General features: G+C 68.9%; 6 protein-coding genes across 6 annotated transcripts; 5 read left to right on the forward strand and 1 right to left on the reverse strand.

Moving 5' to 3' along the window:
* Positions 1-212: 212 nt before the first annotated feature.
* On the forward strand, positions 213-1,570 carry RHOBADRAFT_12861 (uncharacterized protein; the record flags this gene model as incomplete). Its single annotated transcript, XM_018412110.1, has 9 exons — positions 213-319; positions 391-509; positions 578-648; positions 717-820; positions 888-964; positions 1,035-1,065; positions 1,139-1,206; positions 1,280-1,330; positions 1,425-1,570. 9 exons carry the CDS (start codon positions 213-215, stop codon positions 1,568-1,570), a joined length of 774 nt encoding a protein of 257 aa, XP_018272679.1.
* A 330-nt stretch (positions 1,571-1,900) lies between these two features.
* On the reverse strand, positions 1,901-5,687 carry RHOBADRAFT_52611 (uncharacterized protein; the record flags this gene model as incomplete). Its single annotated transcript, XM_018416421.1, has 13 exons — positions 1,901-2,019; positions 2,130-2,172; positions 2,244-2,308; positions 2,382-2,491; positions 2,569-2,799; positions 2,874-2,902; positions 2,973-3,136; positions 3,200-3,279; positions 3,566-3,775; positions 3,850-4,070; positions 4,148-4,699; positions 4,834-4,980; positions 5,061-5,687. 13 exons carry the CDS (start codon positions 5,685-5,687, stop codon positions 1,901-1,903), a joined length of 2,598 nt encoding a protein of 865 aa, XP_018272680.1.
* A 131-nt stretch (positions 5,688-5,818) lies between these two features.
* RHOBADRAFT_13015 (uncharacterized protein) lies at positions 5,819-8,570 on the forward strand (the record flags this gene model as incomplete). Its single annotated transcript, XM_018412120.1, has 12 exons — positions 5,819-6,143; positions 6,222-6,360; positions 6,421-6,538; positions 6,607-6,698; positions 6,762-6,989; positions 7,074-7,299; positions 7,420-7,660; positions 7,730-7,789; positions 7,867-8,009; positions 8,096-8,226; positions 8,321-8,400; positions 8,476-8,570. The coding sequence occupies 12 exons, from the start codon at positions 5,819-5,821 to the stop codon at positions 8,568-8,570; spliced, it is 1,878 nt and encodes a 625-aa protein (XP_018272681.1).
* Positions 8,571-8,890: 320 nt separating this feature from the next.
* On the forward strand, positions 8,891-10,967 carry RHOBADRAFT_52613 (uncharacterized protein; the record flags this gene model as incomplete). Its single annotated transcript, XM_018416422.1, has 4 exons — positions 8,891-9,069; positions 9,219-9,263; positions 9,346-10,781; positions 10,870-10,967. 3 exons carry the CDS (start codon positions 8,891-8,893, stop codon positions 10,763-10,765), a joined length of 1,644 nt encoding a protein of 547 aa, XP_018272682.1. The 3' UTR covers positions 10,766-10,781; positions 10,870-10,967.
* A 711-nt stretch (positions 10,968-11,678) lies between these two features.
* RHOBADRAFT_52614 (uncharacterized protein) lies at positions 11,679-13,715 on the forward strand (the record flags this gene model as incomplete). Its single annotated transcript, XM_018416423.1, has 4 exons — positions 11,679-12,183; positions 12,247-12,792; positions 12,865-13,294; positions 13,366-13,715. 4 exons carry the CDS (start codon positions 11,679-11,681, stop codon positions 13,661-13,663), a joined length of 1,779 nt encoding a protein of 592 aa, XP_018272683.1. The 3' UTR covers positions 13,664-13,715.
* A 279-nt stretch (positions 13,716-13,994) lies between these two features.
* Positions 13,995-16,787, forward strand: RHOBADRAFT_52615 (uncharacterized protein; the record flags this gene model as incomplete). Its single annotated transcript, XM_018416424.1, has 4 exons — positions 13,995-14,096; positions 14,267-14,614; positions 14,681-14,778; positions 14,846-16,787. 4 exons carry the CDS (start codon positions 13,995-13,997, stop codon positions 16,665-16,667), a joined length of 2,370 nt encoding a protein of 789 aa, XP_018272684.1. The 3' UTR covers positions 16,668-16,787.
* Between the last annotated feature and the right edge of the window lie 1,242 nt (positions 16,788-18,029).

Genomic DNA, 18,029 nt, shown 5'->3' on the forward strand with positions numbered 1-18,029 from the left:
GTCCTCCTCTCCCTCTGGCCAACCTAGCTGCACTCGCTCTCGCTCTGCTCCTGGATCTCGCCGACCTGTCTGTCAGGTCTCACGCTCCTACCTGCGCCTCACCACCCCAGCTATACCGACTGTGAGCTCCCCTCTCCTCCTCTTCCTCCCCCTCTCCGTCCCTCGGCTCGTCCATCTCGAAGACACTCTGACCCACCTGTTCCGTACAGCCCATGCCGTCCGTGTTCCGCCCCTGCATCGACCTTCACAACGGCGCCGTCAAGCAGATCGTCGGCGGCACCCTCGACACCTCGTCCCTCCGCACCAACTTCGTCTCCGAGTGCGCCTGTGCCTCTTTCCCCTCGCAAGCCTTCTCCTCCAAATCACTGACCCTCTTCAACGTGCGCACAGGAAGCCGAGCGCCTACTACGCCGACCTGTATCGCCAGAACGCGCTGCGAGGCGGGCACGTCATCAAGCTGGGCCCGGGCAACGACGACGCGGCGCGCTCGGCCCTGCAGGCGTGGCCCAGTGCGTCCGCCTTCCTCGTACACCTCGACGCGAGGAGCCCACCCTGACGCTTTTTTTGCCTGCCGCAGAGGGCCTCCAGGTCGGCGGCGGCATCAACGAGTCGAACGCGCAAGAGTGGCTCGACGCAGGAGCCGAGAAGGTGCGCTCGTCGTGCGCCCACAACAGCCCGACAAGCACGACTGACTCGATGTCCACGCATGCGCGCAGGTTATCGTCACGTCGTACCTCTTCCCGGCGGCAAAATTCGACGAGGATCGGCTGCGACGACTCGCCGAGCAGGTCGGCAAGGACAGGCTCGTGGTCGACGTCAGGTGCGTCCCGGTCTGCTCTCTCTTTCTCCTCGCGGGAGAAGTCGAGCACTGATTCTCGACCTTGCAGCTGCCGGCGACGAGGCGACAAGTGGATCGTCGCCATGGACCGGTGGCAGGTCATGACCGACATGGAGGTCAACGCAGGTACGCCCTCTTTCCCTCTCGTCGCAGGTAACGAGCGCAAAGAGCTCACAATCCCTTCCCTGCTTCGCAGAATCGCTCGCGCTCCTCACGCAGTACTGCAGGTGCATCGCCTCTCGCTTCGTCCTCCTCCCTCTCTCGTTGCGGGCCCTGACACCGTTCCTCCCCGCACTGCAGCGAGTTCCTCATCCACGCCGCCGATGTCGAGGGCCTGTGTCAAGGCATCGACGAGGCGCTCGTCGAGAGTGCGTCCCTCCCTCGTCCTGCCCTCCTTCCACCCCCGACCGTCGCCTCACCTGCCTCTCCCTGCGCGCGCAGAGCTCGGCGAGTGGGTCACGATCCCGACGACGTACGCCGGCGGCGCTCGCAGTGCGTCCCGCTCTCTCTCCTCGCACCGCTCGAGCCGCCGACTCACCCGCGCTCGCGCCCCTTCCTTCTCTCCCTCTCCCTCTCCTCGCCGCAGGCGTCACCGACCTGTCGCTCGTCGAGCGCCTCTCGCACGGCAAGGTCGACCTCACGTACGGCTCGGCGCTCGACATCTTTGGCGGCGAGCAGGTCCGGTTCGACGAGCTGTGCGAGTACAACCGGCGGGCCGAAGGGAGAGCGTGAGGGACTGAGGGGTGCAAGGACGGCTTCTCGTGTCGACCTCTAGGGCTGTGTATCGCTCAGGAGAGACTCGGCGAGCGGCAAGGGAGAGCGGAATGGAAACCGCTGGTCGAGCATGCTCGCCAGAGATGCTCGCTTCCTCGTCGTGTCCTCGGTCTCTCGCGACGAGCCAGGCAGCTCTCCTCTCGCGCAAAAACGTGAAGAGAGACCAAGCGCATGCAAGCTCCTCGACGTGCGAAACTTCTCGCTCCTCCTGCCCTCGCCCTCCTCCCTGCGCACGAGCCCGTCCTTCCCTCCCCTCCCACCACCACCGCCGCCGACGCCGCCGCCGCCTCAGTGCACCGCGTCCCTGCTCCACGACCTGATGCGCGCGCCCCACTTGTAAAAGACGAGCGGGATGACCGAGACGAGGAGCGAGAGCGAGGCGAGGAGGGTGAGGGCGAGGTGGGGACCTGCTCGACGGGCAGCAAATGGGTCAGTCCGGCGAGTTGGACGGCGCGCGATACGGCCGCACGCGAGAGGAGGAAGAGAGAGGGCGGGGAAAGAGAGGTCGAGGCCGCACCGAGGCGTTCGTAGAGCGGAGGCGTGAACAGAACGGCGGCGCCCTGCGACCAGGATCGTGAGCGGACCGCTCGGCTCGAGCGTGACAGAGAGAGAGAGAACGAGAGGAGCTCACCGCGATCGGGTACCGCAGGAAGGTCAGGGCTGCGAGTGCACTCGCCGCCTTGTGGCCGTACGAGTCTGCGCGCTCGCTCAAGCGGGTCAGGTCGGTCTCGCCTCGCCTCGCCGGAAGAGAGGAGAGAGAGAGACGCACCGATGCAGTAGAGGAAGGCCGAGTAGAAGCTCGACCAGATGCCGACGCCGAAGAGGGCTTGAGCGCCGAGCGACGCCCAGATGCTCACGCCGGGGCGGCACACCCATGCGCTGCGAGCGATCGAGAAGACGCGTGAGCTCGTCGCCCTGGACCGAGAGAGAGGGAGAGAGGAACGAGAGGGACGCACGCCCAGTACAGCGACACGGGCACGGCCCACGTCCCGACGACCGCGACCCTGAGCCGCTCCTCGGGCGCGACCGCCTGCCCCCTCGCGTGCGCCCGCCCGACCCGACGGCGCCAGTCCGAGCGCATGACCGGCGTGCACACGGCGCACAGGAAGAGGCCGACGGCGATCGAGAGGAAGAGGGTGCCCGACTCGCCCGGGCTGAGCGAGTGCGGCGAGAAGATGAACGGGTACCTGCGCAGAACGCGAGAAAGGGCGGTCAGTCGGGGAGGACAGGGAGAGGGAGAGGGAGAGGGAGCGGTGCGCACCCGGTGAGGTTGCCGAACAGGATGATGAACTGCGAGAGGAGGCAGAGGTCATGAGCGCTCGCTCGAGCCCCCTTGAGAGAAAGGGAAAAGACGACGCACGACGAGCGTGAGGTACGCGCAGAAGCACACGACGATGGGCTCCCTCGCGAGCATGACGAACGGCCTCGCGAGCGTGCGGCGAAAGTCGTGCGCGAACGAAGTCTCGCGGCGAGCGAGCTCGAGCGGCGTGAGGTAGGCCGACGAGCGGGTGCGGCGGCGGATCGCTGGCGGGGCGTCGAGCGTCAGTGACTCTCTCACTGGATCTGAGTAGGGAGAGGGGGACGCACCGGCGGCCTTGAAGGCGAGGAGCGTCGGCGGGTAGGTCTCGGGAAGGAGGGCGAACGAGATGACGAGGAGGACGGCCGCGCTGTGGACGACGAGGGGTGAGCTCACGCTCGTTCGGGCCGTGAGAGGCGAGGAGGACGCACCCGACTGCCTGGACCCCGTCGGCCCACCGATAGCTCCAGCCACTTTGCGCGATCCAGCCGCCGACAACCGGTCCTGCGTCGCCTCGTCTCGCCGTCAGTCCTCTTCCCTCGCGCGACGATCGAGGACAGCGTGGACGCGCCGAGACACGGCCCGAGACTGTGGAGGAAGAAGACAGGTCAGTGGGGGCGTTGGCAGGAAGAGAGAGGAGGAAGAGCGGGACGCACAAGCCGCCAACGCCGAACACGCCGAACGCGACGGTCCTCTCGTCCTCGTCCCACAGGTCGCCGACCGCCGCCCCAGCATTCGACAGCGGCGTCGTCGCGGCGCACCCGGCGAGGAAGCGCAGGGCTGCGCGGGCGGGAAAGGTCGGCGACAGGGCGGCGCCGAGCTCAAACAGGGCGAGGAGTGCAAGCGAGACGAGGTAGATCGGCGTGCTGCACGAGAGGAAGGTTGGTGTCAGGCCTATCGTGCTGTGAGGGTGAGAGGGGAGGATGGAGAGGAGACGTACCGGCCTGCGAGCTCAGACAAAGGCGCCCAAAGCGGCGCGGCGACGCCAAAGCCGACGAGGAACAGGACCGTGTCGAGCTGCGCCGTCGTCTCGCTCGCGACGCCGAGGTCGGCGGCGACTTGGTGCGCGAGCTCGACGTTCATGGACGAGCACGCGCCGACCCAGGTGCACATGACGGCGAGGAGGAGCGTGATGAGGGTGCGGCGAGTTGTCGACCAGCCCTGCGGGCGCCGAGGAGAAGGGTGAGCGCGTCGTCCTTCCGACGATCATAGAGGAAGAGGGAGATGATGAGGCGCACCTGCGGGTTGAGCGGGTCCGGGTCCGAGAACCCGACGAGGCGAACGGGCCCTCCGCCTTCTTCTCCCTCCCACCTCGGTCCGCCGCCGTCCTTCTCCTCCTCGTCGCCCTCGTCCCCCGCTGCAGGCGCTGTCTCCGAAAGCTCCTCGATCGTGTCGAGCGCGCCCGGCCCCGTCCCACCGCTCGAGTCGCCCGCCGCCTCGCGCTCGCGTCCCTCGACGGCCGCTCCGCCGCGCCCGTACAAGCGGCGCCACGAGCCCGAACCCGGCCTGCCAAACGTCGTCGTGCGCAGGAGCGGCGGCGAGGGCCCGAGGGCGTGCTCCGACGAGGCGAGACGAAGCGGCGAAGGACGAGGCGAGGGCGGCGGCGGCGGGAAGGGGACGAGGAGCGAGTAGTGCGTGACGAGGAGGCGCTTGAGGCGCAGGGTCTGCATCCCGTGCGAGCGAGTGCGGAGGTGGTTGGTGAAAGGAGGAGGAGGAAAGGGCGAGGGGCGTCGGGCGAGGAGGGAGATCAGGCGGAAGAGGGCGAGCCGTGTAGCGGGACCGGAGCACGCCTGCGAGCGAGATAAAGCGTGAGCAACAGAGTCTTGCTCTCTAGAAGGCGCTGGAGAGAGCAGGAACGCACAAGAGAGAACGCCCGTCGTTACACTGCCCTCCTCTCAACCGCTCACGGACCCCTGCCACCCACGTCTGCCGCTCCATCTCGCACTGCCGGCGCCGCCTTGGCCAGGTACCGCTTGCCGCGCTGTCGCAGGCCGGTGAAGTTGCGAGCAATGACGTTGGCGAGCGAGGGCGAGAGGCGGAGCGAGACGAGGATGCGGAGCGGGATGAGGGCCTGTGCGGGTGGGGGCGAGACGGGTCAGGACGACGTGCGAGGGCTCGCGCGCACAGGACAGGGGAGAGAGGGTGACGCACCTTGACGGCGAGATAGGCGGCGGCGGCGTTGGCCACGTCGCCCGACACGCGCAGCTGGTCGGCCGAGGTGCGCTCGTCGACGGCGGTGCGGCCGTCCTCGGCGGCTTGTGCGAGGTGCGCCTTGCGAGCGGCTCGCTCGTCGCGCGACTCCTTGGGCCAGCCGAACCAGCCGTAGCGTCGCCCGACGCGCTCGGCCTTGTCCTCGGCCTCCTTGAGCCAGTCGCGCGCCGTGACCCTCCACGCTGCGGCAGTGGCCGGCGTCGATCCCTCGCCGCTCTGGTCGCGGTCGTCGGTGTCGGAGTGAGCGACGACCCAGGCGACGAGAGCGGTACCGAGTGCGACGTGGCGGAAGAGGGCAAAGAGGGCGACGAGGGGGACGATGGCGGTGAGCTCGTGGAGGGCGACAAAGGCGATGACGAGCGATGGCGGGTCGGCGTGCGGGTAGTCGTGGCGAAGGCGGGCGAGGTAGGGCTCCCACGGCCTGGGCTTGGCGGGATGCGGCGGTGTTGGCGGAGGAGGTCGAGGTGGGGAGGAGGCCGACGACGAGGCGGTCGAAGCGAAGCGGCTCAAGGCGGGTGGCGAGCGCAGTACCCGCCTAGGCAGCAGTGTCGGGACTGTGCGGAGCATGTCGCGCACGAGCTCGTAGGCGAGAGCGAGAGCCCCGGCTCGTCGTCGTCGTCGGACTTGATCAGCTCGACGTCTCTCCTCTGCCGCCACACGGCTCGACCAGCTCGAGCAGAAGCACAGCCACGCGCACCATGGCAGACTCGCACCAGCCATCCACCTATACCAAGCGCCGCCGCACCCCGTCCCCTCCTCCTCCCGACCCGTACGCCGTCGACGGCGACGACGACGACGCGCCCCTCTACGTCCCCGTAAAGCAGCGCCGCAACCAGCTCGTCTCCAAACTCGCCGCAAAGGGCGGCGGCGCAACCGCCGCAGCCGAGAAGCGCCGCCACGAGGAGGAGGAGGACGCCCGCCTCCAGCAGCAGCGCGACGACGACGACCGCGCTCGCAGGAAACGCGAGGCCCAGACTTTGCTCATGGAGGCACAGGAGGTCAAGCGCCGCAAGGCCATCGAGGGTCCGTCTCCCCTCTCTCTCTACCCTCTCTGCTCCCCCTCCCTGGACCCCAACTGACTCGCTCCATCCGCGCTCGCAGACGCCGCCAAGACCGAGAAGCAGAAGATCGAGGAGGAGGAGGCTCAGATCCTCCTTGCCCAGGAAGCGTCCCGCAAGCAGCTCGCCGGCGCAGAAGAGCTCGCCAAGGGCATCGTCTACACCGAGCGCATGCACGCCTCGTGCGTCCTTGCGCCCTCTCTCTCTCCCCCGAGCCCTACTGACGTCGCTCTCACTCGCAGATGGAAGGCGCCGCACTACATCTTGGCGAAGCCGCAAGAGGAGCACGACGCCGTCCGCGAGAAGTTCCACATCCTCGTCTCGGGCGACGACATTCCCCCGCCCATCCCCAACTTCCGGGTGCGCCCCCTCTCTCTCTCGCCTCCTATATCTTCCCTCGTCGACTGACCGTCGGCGACGCGACACAGGACATGAAGCTGCCGAGGCCGCTGCTCGACTACCTCAAGAAGAAGAAGATCGAGGCGCCGACGCCCATTCAGCTCCAGGGTCTCCCCGTCGTGTGCGTCCTCGCCCTCTCTCCCTTCCTCTCGCACACACACTGACATTCGCGCTCTGCCCGCAGCTTTTCGGGCCGGGACATGATCGGCATCGCGTTCACGGGCTCGGGCAAGACGCTCGCCTTCTCGGTCCCACTCCTCATGTTCTCGCTCGAGGAGGAGAAGCGCATGCCGTTCGTCCAGGGCGAGGGTCCCGTCGGCATTATCATGTGTCCGTCGCGCGAGCTGGCAAGGCAGACGTACGAGGGCCTGCAGGAGATGGCCAAGCTCATGGAGCAGGGTGGCTACCCTCAGTGCGTCCCGTTTTCCCTCCCCCTCCCCTTGTCCGCCACCCTCTCGACCTCTCACTGACCTCAATCCCGTCCTCCCTCTCGCAGAGTCCGCGCCCTCCTGTGCATCGGCGGCATCAACATGTCGGAGCAGGCGCAGGTCCTGTCGCAGGGATTCCACATGGTCGTCGCGACGCCCGGTCGGCTCCAGGACATGCTCGAGAAGCGCAAGTTCACGCTCAACTCGTGCAAGTACCTGTGCATGGACGAGGCCGACCGCATGATCGACATGGGCTTCGAGGAGGACGTGCGCAACATCATGAGCTTCTTCAAGGTGCGTCGGCTTCCGGCGTCTCGTCCTCGGCCGGTCCTCGGCGTTGTCGTCTTCGCTGGGACCAGTCGTAGAAAGTCTTGAACGTCTTGATGAGCCTGACCCTCTCCCTTGCGCGCACAGCACCAACGCCAGACGCTCCTGTTCTCGGCCACGATGCCCAAGCGCATCCAGGACTTTGCCCAGTCGGCCCTCGTCCAGCCCATCCTCGTCAACGTCGGTCGTGCCGGTGCCGCGGCGCTCAACATCATCCAGGAGGTCGAGTACGTCAAGCAGGAGGCCAAGATGGTCTACCTCCTCGAGTGCCTCCAGAAGACGGCGCCGCCGACCATCATCTTCAGCGACAACAAGAACGAGGTCGACGGTGCGTCTCCCTCTCACGCTCTCTCTTGGAGCGAGGCGAGCAGGTACTGACTCGAGGGCGCGAGCGCAGACATCCAAGAGTACCTGCTCCTCAAGGGCGTCGAGGCGGTCGCCATCCACGGCAGCAAGAGTGCGTCCTCTCTCTCCCTCTCGCGTCTCCTCACCTCTTTGACGCCGTCCCGACCCTCCTCACGAACCCGCACGCAGCCCAGGAGGAGCGCGAGTACGCCATCAAGTCGTTCAAGACGGGCAAGAAGGACGTCATGGTCGCGTCGGGCGTGGCGAGCAAGGGACTCGACTTTTCCGAGATCCAGCACGTCATCAACTTTTCGATGCCCAAGGAGATCGAGGTGCGTCCCGGCCGTTCCCGTTTCTCGCGGTGACAGGTCGAGAGAAAGACGGCGACTGACTCCCTCTCGTTCGCGTACGCCCGCAGGACTACGTCCACCAGATCGGTCGCACGGGTCGCTCGGGCAAGACGGGTATCGCGACGACGTTCGTCAACATGCAGACGGCCGAGCAGACGTTGCTCGACCTCAAGTACCTGCTCATGGAGGCCAAGCAGAAGTGCGTCCCGCTCTCCCTCTCGTTCTCCTTCCTGCGCCCTGGTCCCCTCGTCGCCGACTCGAGCACGTCGTTAACCGCCTCTGTGCGCGCGCAGGGTCCCGCCGTTCCTAACGTCGATCGAGGACCCGAACCTGGGCGCGGACGGCAAGCCAGTGGGCTGCACCAACTGCGGCGGTGCGTCCTCTCTCTTTCTCTCTTCTCCTCTCGCTCGGCGCGAGCAGCACTGACTCGAGTCCTCGATGCGCACAGGTCTCGGTCACACGATTCGCAACTGTCCCAAGCTCGAGGAGAACCAGCGCAGGACGATGGCGGGCTTTGGGCGCGAGGGCGGCGGCGGGTACTGAGGGTCGCGCGGTCGGACAGCGGGTGCAGAGAATGTACGAGCTACTTGTTGTCGGTCGAGCTCGACTGGCGAGAGAGAGAGCACGAGCCGAGAGCGCGAGCGTCTCCTCGAGCGGCCGGGTTGCGCGTGCTTGCTTGCTCTTCAACACCTCGCCTCTCGCCCGCCGCGGCGTCAAGCTGCTCGAGCGCGCTCTTGACAGCTCATTCTCTCGACCCAGTGCCACCGCAACCGCCCTCGCCCGTCCCCTCGCCGTTGCCCTCATCACTCTCCTCGTCCTTCCCCTCCCTCTCCCTCGTCCCACACGCCCGCCCGCCGCCCGCCATGGGTCGCAAGCCTTTCCGCTCGCGCTACGGCCTGTCGGGCCCACAGCCGACCTTCGCGGCGCAGGGCAAGGCGCCGTCGAGCGGCTGGGGGGTCCGTCGCGCGGCGGCGGGCAAGGGGAGCGTGAGCAGGGAGGGCGCGTTCCCGGAGACCAAGGGGGCCAAGCTGGTGCTCAGCAGGTGCGTCTCTCTCTTCCTCTCCCCTGTCTGTACACGAGCCCGAGACGAGGTGCCTGCGGCTCGTCGAGGTTGGTCGAGGAGGCGGTGCAGCCCTGGGACGAAGCCGTCCAAGCCGCCGAGACTGACACACTCTTGCGTGCACTCTGCAGCGATGTCGAGCTTGACTCGGATGGCGACCCTCTGCCTCGCAAGCGGTGCGCCCACGTCCTCTCTGTCCGCCTCTCCTCCTCGGTCGCTGACCTGCTGCCGCCCTTCCTCCGTTCCACCCTCGCCCAGTCGCCGCGTCACGGCCGCCACCTCCGCCGCACAGCTCGCCCGCTCGACTGCTGCCGAGACCCGCGTCCTCAACCCCGCCCCTCTCGCCCTCGACCTCCTCGACTCGTCCGACCTCGACGTCAAAGCCGTCGCCTCGGCGCACGAGTCCGACCTCGAGCCCGACTCGGACGACCCCGACCGCGACTCGACCCGCGTCGCTCGCGCCAAGGCGGCCAAGCGCACCGTCGCAGCCGCTCCTGTCGCCGGCCCGTCTCGCGACCGCGCCGACGACCTGCAGAGCGAGATGCGCCGCCTGCGCGCCGAGGCGGCCGCGCGCCGCATCGAGCGCAGCAAGGTCGTCGAGGTGCTCGACTCGGACGACGAGGAGCGCGCGGCCGAGGCCGAGCAGGAGCGCCTCGCGGCGGGCCCGAACCTCGTGCGCGCGCCGGCGGCGAGGGCGGCGGGCGGCACGGCAGCGGCGGGCGCGGTCAAGGGCAAGGGCAAGGGCAAGGGCAAGAAGGGCAAGAAGGGTGGGCAGGCCAAGGGGCGCACGCTCGACGAGCCGAGCGACGAGGACGACGACGCGGCGCTCAAGGACCTCGAGGCGTTCCGCCGCAAGAAGCAGGTTGGCGGCGGTGCTGCCGCTCCTCGCGCCTCGACGAGCAGGGCCAAGGGCAAGAGCAAGGTCAAGGAGCGCGTCGCCCTGTTCAACCCGGCGTCGGACGACGACGACCTCGATCGCGACAGCGACGACTCGCTCCCCTCCCTCGCCACCCTCGTGCAGCGCTCCGACCCTCGCCCGGCTCCTTGCGCCCGCCAACAGCCCCATCCCTCGACCTCGACCTCGAAGCACATGGACGCCCGTGCTCAGCGTCGTGCGCGCACCTCGGGCCGGAGCGCCAGCGCCTTCATCAACGACTCGGACGACGAGCGCGAGGCAGACAGGTGGGGCGGCGGGACCGTCATCGCGACGGGCGGGAGCGGTAGCGGGACGTTCCGCCTGCGTGGGGCGCGACGCGGCGGCGGCAGGCGGCTCGAGGAGGAGGCCGAGGAGGAGCAGGAGCAGGAGCAGGACGCCTTGTTGCCACCGCCTCGTCGTCGTCGCGCGCGCTCGGGCTCCGATTCGCCGCCGCCTCAAGCGCTGCCGCCGACGCAGGACTACTCGCACCTCGGCATCGCGTCCTTTGTCGACCCTCGTGCGGCGCTCGCTCGTCGCAAGATGCGCGAGGAGATGTCGAGCCCGCCGACGTCGGCCTTCTCGTCGTCGGACGGCGAGGGCGAGGGCGACGACGACGACGACTCGAGCGCGGCCAAGAGCAGGAGGAAGAAGAAGAAGGGCGGGGCGGACGCGTTCGTCGAGCTCGACAAGCACATGAAGAGGAGGAAGAGGCAGTTCAGGGACGAGCGGCGGCCGGGCTACTCGAACCCGAGGAGGAACTGAGCGAGGTGGGCGTACGGTGCGTCCCACTTTCTCTCTTTCGTCGTGTGCGTCGAGGACGCGACGCTCTTCCGGCGTGACCTGACTCTCTCTCGTCCTGCTCGCAGCTTGTCGAGGGCCGCTTGTCGAGGTCGCAGTCAGCTTTTCTTGAGGTGCTCGACGAGCTCGAGCCCTCTCTGTGTCATGTCCAATCGTTCTTCGTGCGTCGATGCTGCGCATCGAGAGGCCGACGTCGAGAGCGCGAGAAAAGCAGCGAGAAGGGCGAGCAGCTGGTGTCGAAAGTCCTCGCTCGCTCTCGAGCCGCTCTCGAACCGCTCTCGAGCCGCTCGTCGACTGAGGCTTGTCTCGAGTAGGAAAGGCCGAGTTACAATGCGAGGGGGAGTACAACAACGTCGAGGTCCGCGTCCTGCTGAGCCCGCTCCGCCGCCGCGCCCAGGAGATTTGCGAGCAGCTCCCGCAGGCGCTCCAGCCCGTGAAGAGATGCGTCCCACCTTGTCCTGGACCATGCCCGGTATCCGCCGTGCTCGAGGCGGCTCTGCGACGCGGTGAGGCCGAGGGAAACGAGGTCGAGGCGTGAGGGCTGAGTCTTTGAGCGCGTCTGGTGGTCGCCGTAGTCGTGTGAGTGCTGAATGATATGGCGAGCGACAGCGTGTCGATCCTTGCGGCGAGGTGGCCGTTGGCGGACTTCATCTGGTCGGGTCGAGGTCGAGGAGGAGTGGGGGACGGCGCGGCTTGGGGGCAGCTCGCCGGGGCAGTTGGTGGACTTGGTGCAGGCTGGAGAGCAGTCGGTAGCTCTGGCGCAGGCTCTGGCGGCCGAGGCAGCAAGGGCAAGTGGCCCGACCCTCATCTGGTCGCTCGAGCTCTCGTCGCTCCTCGCATACCAGCTGCTCGCACTGCCTGGCTGCAGAGCTCGAGCATGAGTGCGCAAGACGACAGTCCTGCCAGCCCACGGCCTGTCGCACCCCCCGCTGCCGCCATCCTCGAGCCGAGCCAGCTTGCGGTGGGGGAGCGTGCCCCCGCCTCGCACGAGCGACGCGCCAGCGCACCCGCAGCACCGCCGAGTAGCTCTACCGCATCACCCCCAACCGCGTCGCCCGCCGACGCCCTTCCTTCCGCCGCACCTGCGCCAGCCTCGCCCCAAGACCTCGCCCGCCAGCTCGCCTCGTTCCGCGTTCAGCCTCCAGTTTCGGACTCGCCGGCCAACCCGACCGAGCGAGACGTCGTCGAGCGGGAGGGCCAGGTCGACGAGGAGGAGTGGCTCCTCAAGACGATCGCTTTCCCGCCTCTTCCGCCGACGCCGCTCGAGGCGAGCCCTGACGACGGCGACGTGTCGCACCATCACGGCTTCGAGACGGACGAGCGCCTGCGGGTCAAGGTCGTGTGCCAGAACGCCAATGGGCCCTGCTCGCTCATCGCCCTCTGTACGTCTCTCCCTTTCTCTCGTCGAGCCGATGCGGACCGCCTGACTCTTCCGCCCCGGACAGGCAACATCCTTATCCTTCGCGGCGACCTCGACGTCGCACCCGGGCGCACGAGCGTCACGTACTCGTACCTGTCAAACCTCCTCGCCGACTACTTCCTCCGCGCGTCCTCCTCGTCCGCCGCCACCCCGTCCGGCCACGAGCTCTCGCTCGAGGCGGCGCTCTCGATCCTCCCCCAGACCCGCTACGGGCTCAACCTCAACCCTCGGTTCGACCGCATCGACGGGTTCGCCTCGCCCCCGTCCTCGTCATCGTCGGCGGCGGCGACCTCGTCGGGCGAGCTCGCCCTGTTCGCGCTCGCGCGCATCCCGCTCCTGCACGGCTGGCTCGCCGATCCGGCCGAGCCCGAAGCCTACGACGCGCTCGTCGGCGAGGAAGGGTGCCGAGACTACGACACGGCGCTCGAGCGCGTCGTCGAGGGGGCAGAGGTGGCCGGTGGGGCAGGACGGCTCGACGTGCGCGAGGAGGAGCTGAGTGACGAGGAGATGGTCAGGGAGGCGGAGTTGAGGAGTGGGTGGACGGAGGAACAGGCGCGCAAGGTTCGACGAGGTGCGTCCGCCGACCTCGTCCTCGTCCCGCGCTCTCTTCGTCCAGCAGCACTGACCTGCTCGACGTACACAGCCTACCTCATCAACACCTTCCTGTCGTCTACCTCGACGCAGCTCACCTACCCTGGCCTGTCCGCGCTCTGCACCTCGCCGTCCCTCCTCCCTCCCTCCGGCCTCGCGGCCCTCTTCCGCAACTCGCACCTCTCCGTCCTTTACCGCCGCCCGACTCTCCCTTCCACGTCGTCGCCCTCGGCCTCCACCAGTGGTCCCGAGCTCTTCACGCTCGTGACGGACGCGGCGTTCGCGCGCGAGGAGGGCATCGTGTGGGAGAGCCTCGAGGACGTCGACGGGGCCGAGTGCGCGTTCTTCGACGCGGCGCTCAGGCGGAGCAGTGTGAGAGGAGGGGACTGGGTCGGGTCGGGTGGGAGCAGCGGCGGCGGCGACCACAGCAGGAACAGGGACGAGCGGGTTGGGCGCGACGAGGGAGTGCACGATGCGGCCGAGTACGTCCCTCTCTCACTCTCTCGCCCGGCACAGACTCGCAGTCGATGACTAACTCGCCGCTCTCGTGCAGCATCGCCCTCGCGCAGCAGCTTCAAGCCGAGGAAGATGCTCACGAGCGCCGCCTCGTCGAGCGCTCACGAGCCGAGGACGCCGCGCGCTCGTCCGCCCGTCCGTCCTCGCCCACCTCGACGCCGCTCGCGCCTCCTGCGCCGTCGTCAGCGCCCGTTGAACGGGTGCGGGTCGACGAGTCGAGCGTGCCGCCGCCGCCGCGCCGAGGAGGAGCAGAAGCGTCGGGCAGGAAGCTGAGCCGGCGCAGTGCAGGGTCGGCTGAGGGGCGCAAGAAGGAGGACAAGTGCCTCGTCATGTAGATGTGTGTGGGGCGTCGTCGTTATCGTCGTTGTTGTGCTGTCATTTGCAAGGCCAGGTTTCGAAGTTCGAGGGCTCGAGCGAGGAGAGAAGTGAGAGGGTTTGGGCGAGATCGGAATCGTATTGCGCAAGGGGCGAATAGTTATCCGCAATACGAATTGAGGCCGGCCGCCCGATTAGCCGACTCTCGCCCCCGGGCTGACTGCTCTCCCCCTCGACAACTCGTCGCCGGGGACTTGACTGTCTCTGGCCGGGTCATTGTGCTTGCCTGTCGACTCGACGACCTCGCGCCACCTCACGACCTTCCCTCGAACCTCTCACGACGAGGCGAGGATGCCGCTCGACGCCGCCCCCATCAAGCCGCCGGCCTCGGTCCAGCAAGCCGCGCAGGGCCGCAGGGGCAACCGCCAACGCGAGCAGCAGGACGTCAGCCATGTGCGTGCACCTCTCTCTTGGTCCCACAGCGGGCCGACGATGCGCGAGGTCGCCTCGGGATGAGCGAGGCGACGAGGCGCCACTCGCTCTCTGTGGCGGACGCGAGGCAGGCGAGAGGGCACGGGCAGCTGCAGTGAGTGTGTACTCACCCTACGTCGAGCCCGCCGCAGCTTCTCGGCTTCACGCTGCCCCCTCGAGCGCCACCTCCACCTCCGACGCACCTCCCTCGTCGCTCGACCCGCCGAGCGTCTCACTCGGGCGCAGGGCACGGCACTGCGGCCTACACGCGCGCTCGCTTCGTCCACCAGTTCCGCTTTGTCGTTGCCCCCGACAAGGACTACACGGCCCACTTCGCCGACCCCGACATCCACCTCGAGTGGGCCGACATCCTCCAGGTCATCCTCCCGACTGGCGGCGGCGCCCTTAACGCCGTCGCCACCGCCAAGCTCGACCAGGCCGGCGAGGGCGGCAGGCCCGCTTGCCCCATCTGCCTCAGCGAGCCGACCGCTGCCCGCATGGTGCGTCCCCTCGTCTCCCCCTTGGCCCCTCTCTCCCCGTCACTGACCTCGCCCTTCCCTCGACAGACCAAGTGCGGGCACGTCTTCTGCTACCCGTGCGTGCTGCACTACCTCGCGCTCGCCGACCCGGGCACGAAGTCGCGCAAGTGCCCCGTCTGCCACGAGTGCGTCCTCGCTCGTCCTCCTCGCCCACGAGCACGACAAACCCCAGCTCACTCGCCTGTCCCACAGCTTCATCCACGCCAAGGACCTCAAGTCGGTCAAGTGGTTCGACCCGGCCAACAGCTCGGCTCGCCCGTCCTCCCCTCCTTCCGCCGTTCCTCCCAGCCTTCCTCCCGCCGAGCATATCGACGCCGACCTCGCCCGAGCCCTCGAGCTCTCCCGACTCGACTCGCTCCCGTCGTCCAGCACCCCCGCACCGCAACAGCGCGAGACGCTCCGCATGCGCCTCATCCGCCGACCACAAATCACGACGCTCGCCCTCCCTCGTTCCCCCTCTTGGCCGTCCGAGGCCGTCCCTCCCCTCCGTGCGCCGTGGCAGTTCACGCCCGACGCCCTCGCCTACGCCAAGTTCATGCTCGGCGCGCCCGACTACATCCACGACGAGCTCGTCTCGCAGCGTGGCGAGCTCGAGCGCGAGCTGGCGGGCCTGCGCCGCCTGCGCGCTCGAGGTGGGCCCGGCGCCGGCGACGACGAGCTCGGCGTCGTCTTTGTCGAGGACGCCCTGCGTCGTGTCGAGGAGCAGCTCGCCAAGTGCGACCTTCTCAAAACGACGAGCGTCATGACGGCGCGCAAGAAGACGCTCCGCGAGCTGCAGGCCGTCGTCGAGCGCCACGCGGCCGGCTCGAGCGAGCATCAGCTCCCGCCCGTCACCGACACGAGCGCGAGCGAGCTCGACGGCGAGCCCGAGGCGAGGGCCGTGCACGCTCCTGCGCCGCCCGTCCCCGTCGTGCACGACCCGATCCCGCTCGACTTCCTGCACTCGCGCGGCGGCGGCAGCGGGCCAGGCCTCGCCGCCTTGTCGTCGACGGCGACGCCGTTCGTGCCCGGCGGCGGCGGCGCGGCGACGACGACGAGCTCGAGCCTCGCACCACCCGTCGCGCCGCTCTCGCCGCCGCGCAAGTCGCCGTACCAGCGCCGCAACGTGCACCCGCCGCCAGCCGAGTCGGACGACCCGGCGTACTACTTTTACCAGGCGGCGTCGGGCCAGCCCATCTTCCTCCAGCCGCTCGACATCCGCATCCTCAAGTCGCACTTTGGCACGTACCAGGCCATGCCGGACGAGCTCGTCGTCCCGATCGAGGGCGCCGACGAGGGCAGCATGAACGCCGAGCTGCGCCGCCGGTGCAAGTGGCTCGCGCACCTGCCCTTGTCGAGCGACGTCGTCTTTGTCGAGGCCGACCTGTCGCACCTCGTGTCGCGCCGCGCCATGGAGCCGTTCCAGACGGCGCTCAAGCAGCGTCGCACCAAGCGCCGCGACAAGGCGCGCAAGGAGGACCGCGCCAAGGTGCGCGCCGAGGAGAAGGCGCGCGAGCAGCTGCCGCAGTTCGCCGAGTCGTTCGGCGCGTACGGCGCGGCCGGCAGCGACGGCCTGCCATGGGGCTTTGCCGCCGCGCACTCGTCGAGCTGGGACGACGTGCATGCCTTCCCGGCGCCCCCGTCGGCGGCGCGAGGCGCTCAGGCCGCCGCGCCGACCTCGGGCGACGAGGACGCTGGCGGCGGCGGTGGCGGCGGGCGCAGCCGACCGAGCTTTGCCTCGACGTTGCACGCGAGCTCGCGCCCGTCGTGGACGGCTGCAGCAGGAGGAGGAGCAGGAGGAGCAGGAGGCGGGGCGAGCAGCAGCTGGGACGACGCGTTCGACGACCGGTGGGGCGAGTTCGAGGAGCGGCTCGGGCGGCAGCGCGCAGCGGGTGGAGGGACGCCGTCGCCGGCGAGTGCGGGCACGCCGGCGCGCAACGTAAACGTGAGCGAGGGCGGCGGGCAGGGCAAGAAGGGCAAGGGCGGCGGCGGGAGGAAGGGCAAGGTGACGCTGAGTCTGACGGCGGGGAGGTAGAGCGGCCCTCTCTCTTTCTTCTGCGACTGTAGATCTCGCGCTCTCCCCTCGCACATAGCTCTCTCGCACACCCCTCTTGTCGGACCCTGTCGTCTGTATTCACAATCAACAAGCATCGCCTCACGCCTCGACCGCCCGCTCAGGCCTCGCGCATCTCGGCGTCCCTGCCGCCAGTCCTCGCGCCCTGCTCCTCGTCCTGCTGCGCCTCGTGCGCCTCGCGCTCGAGCATGAGCCGACACGCGGCCGTCGCGCGCTCCTGCGCCGCGAGGACCTCGGGCGTGTTCTGCGGGTTGGCGCGGTACGACTCTGCGCGGGCGAGAGAGACCGCGAGGCGCCGGATGTCAGGGCGTGCCTCGAGTGGAAGGCTCGTCGAGCGCCGAGAGAGGGCAAGAGAGAGGGAGAGAGAGAGAGAGAGAGAGGCGGACGCACCGGCCAAGCGCTGTCCGAGCCAAAGGCTCAGTCGCGCATGCCCGACCGGCACGCCGTCGACCGTGCGCGTCGCGGGCGAGCCGAACGACGACGCGAGGCGTAGCGCCGACGAGAGCATGCGCTGGGCCTGCGAGGAAGGGAGGAGAGAAGGCGGGCGAGGCGGAAGGGGAAAATGCGGGGGAGGGTCCGAGCGGGAAAATGCGGGGAAAGAGTCAGTGAGGTGCTCTCGCCTGCAGCTCGACGACGATGACGTCGACGTCGTCGCACGGCGAAAGAGGCGAGAGAGAGAGACTGAGAGACGCACCTCGCCCTCCCTGGTCCACAGGAACACGTTGCCGAGCAGGGCGAGCACGCCCGCCCTCGCGTGCGTCGCGCCCATCTGGTTCGTGAGCGACAGCGCCTGGCTCAACGCCGCCTTGGTCGCCGTGATGCTGCGCGCCGAGACGGCGGTCGCGAGCGCCGACGCGAGGCGCGCGTGCGACGAAGCCGCGCTCGACGACGACGACGACGACGACGACGACGACGACGACGAGGCGAGCGCGCGCACGAGCGCGTCGGTCGTCGTGACGGGGCTCGGTGCGAGTGCGCCCGGCGGCGCCGACATGCGCAGGAGGACGAGGCTTAGGCGCGCGACCGTGACGAGGTGCGCCATCTGCGCGCTCGGACCGCTCGTCCTCGCCGCCGCGCCCGCGCCCGACGCCACCGCCGCCGCAGCTGCCGACGACGACGCAGCGTCGAGCACGGCCTCGAGTGCGCGCTCGGCGTCGCGCTCGTCGGCGCCGTCGCGCGCTGCCCTCGCACAGCGCGCGAGCGCCCACGCGAGGGCCGCCCGGAGCTGCACCTCGTCGACCCACCGTGCGTCGTCGCCGTGGGCGTCGGCGTACGCGCTCGCGACGCCGAGGGCGCGCGCGAGGTGGGCGTGCGCGGCGGGGT

This window comes from Rhodotorula graminis (genome assembly GCF_001329695.1).
Source record: "Rhodotorula graminis WP1 unplaced genomic scaffold RHOBAscaffold_4, whole genome shotgun sequence".
NCBI classification, from domain to species: Eukaryota; Fungi; Basidiomycota; class Microbotryomycetes; order Sporidiobolales; family Sporidiobolaceae; genus Rhodotorula; species Rhodotorula graminis.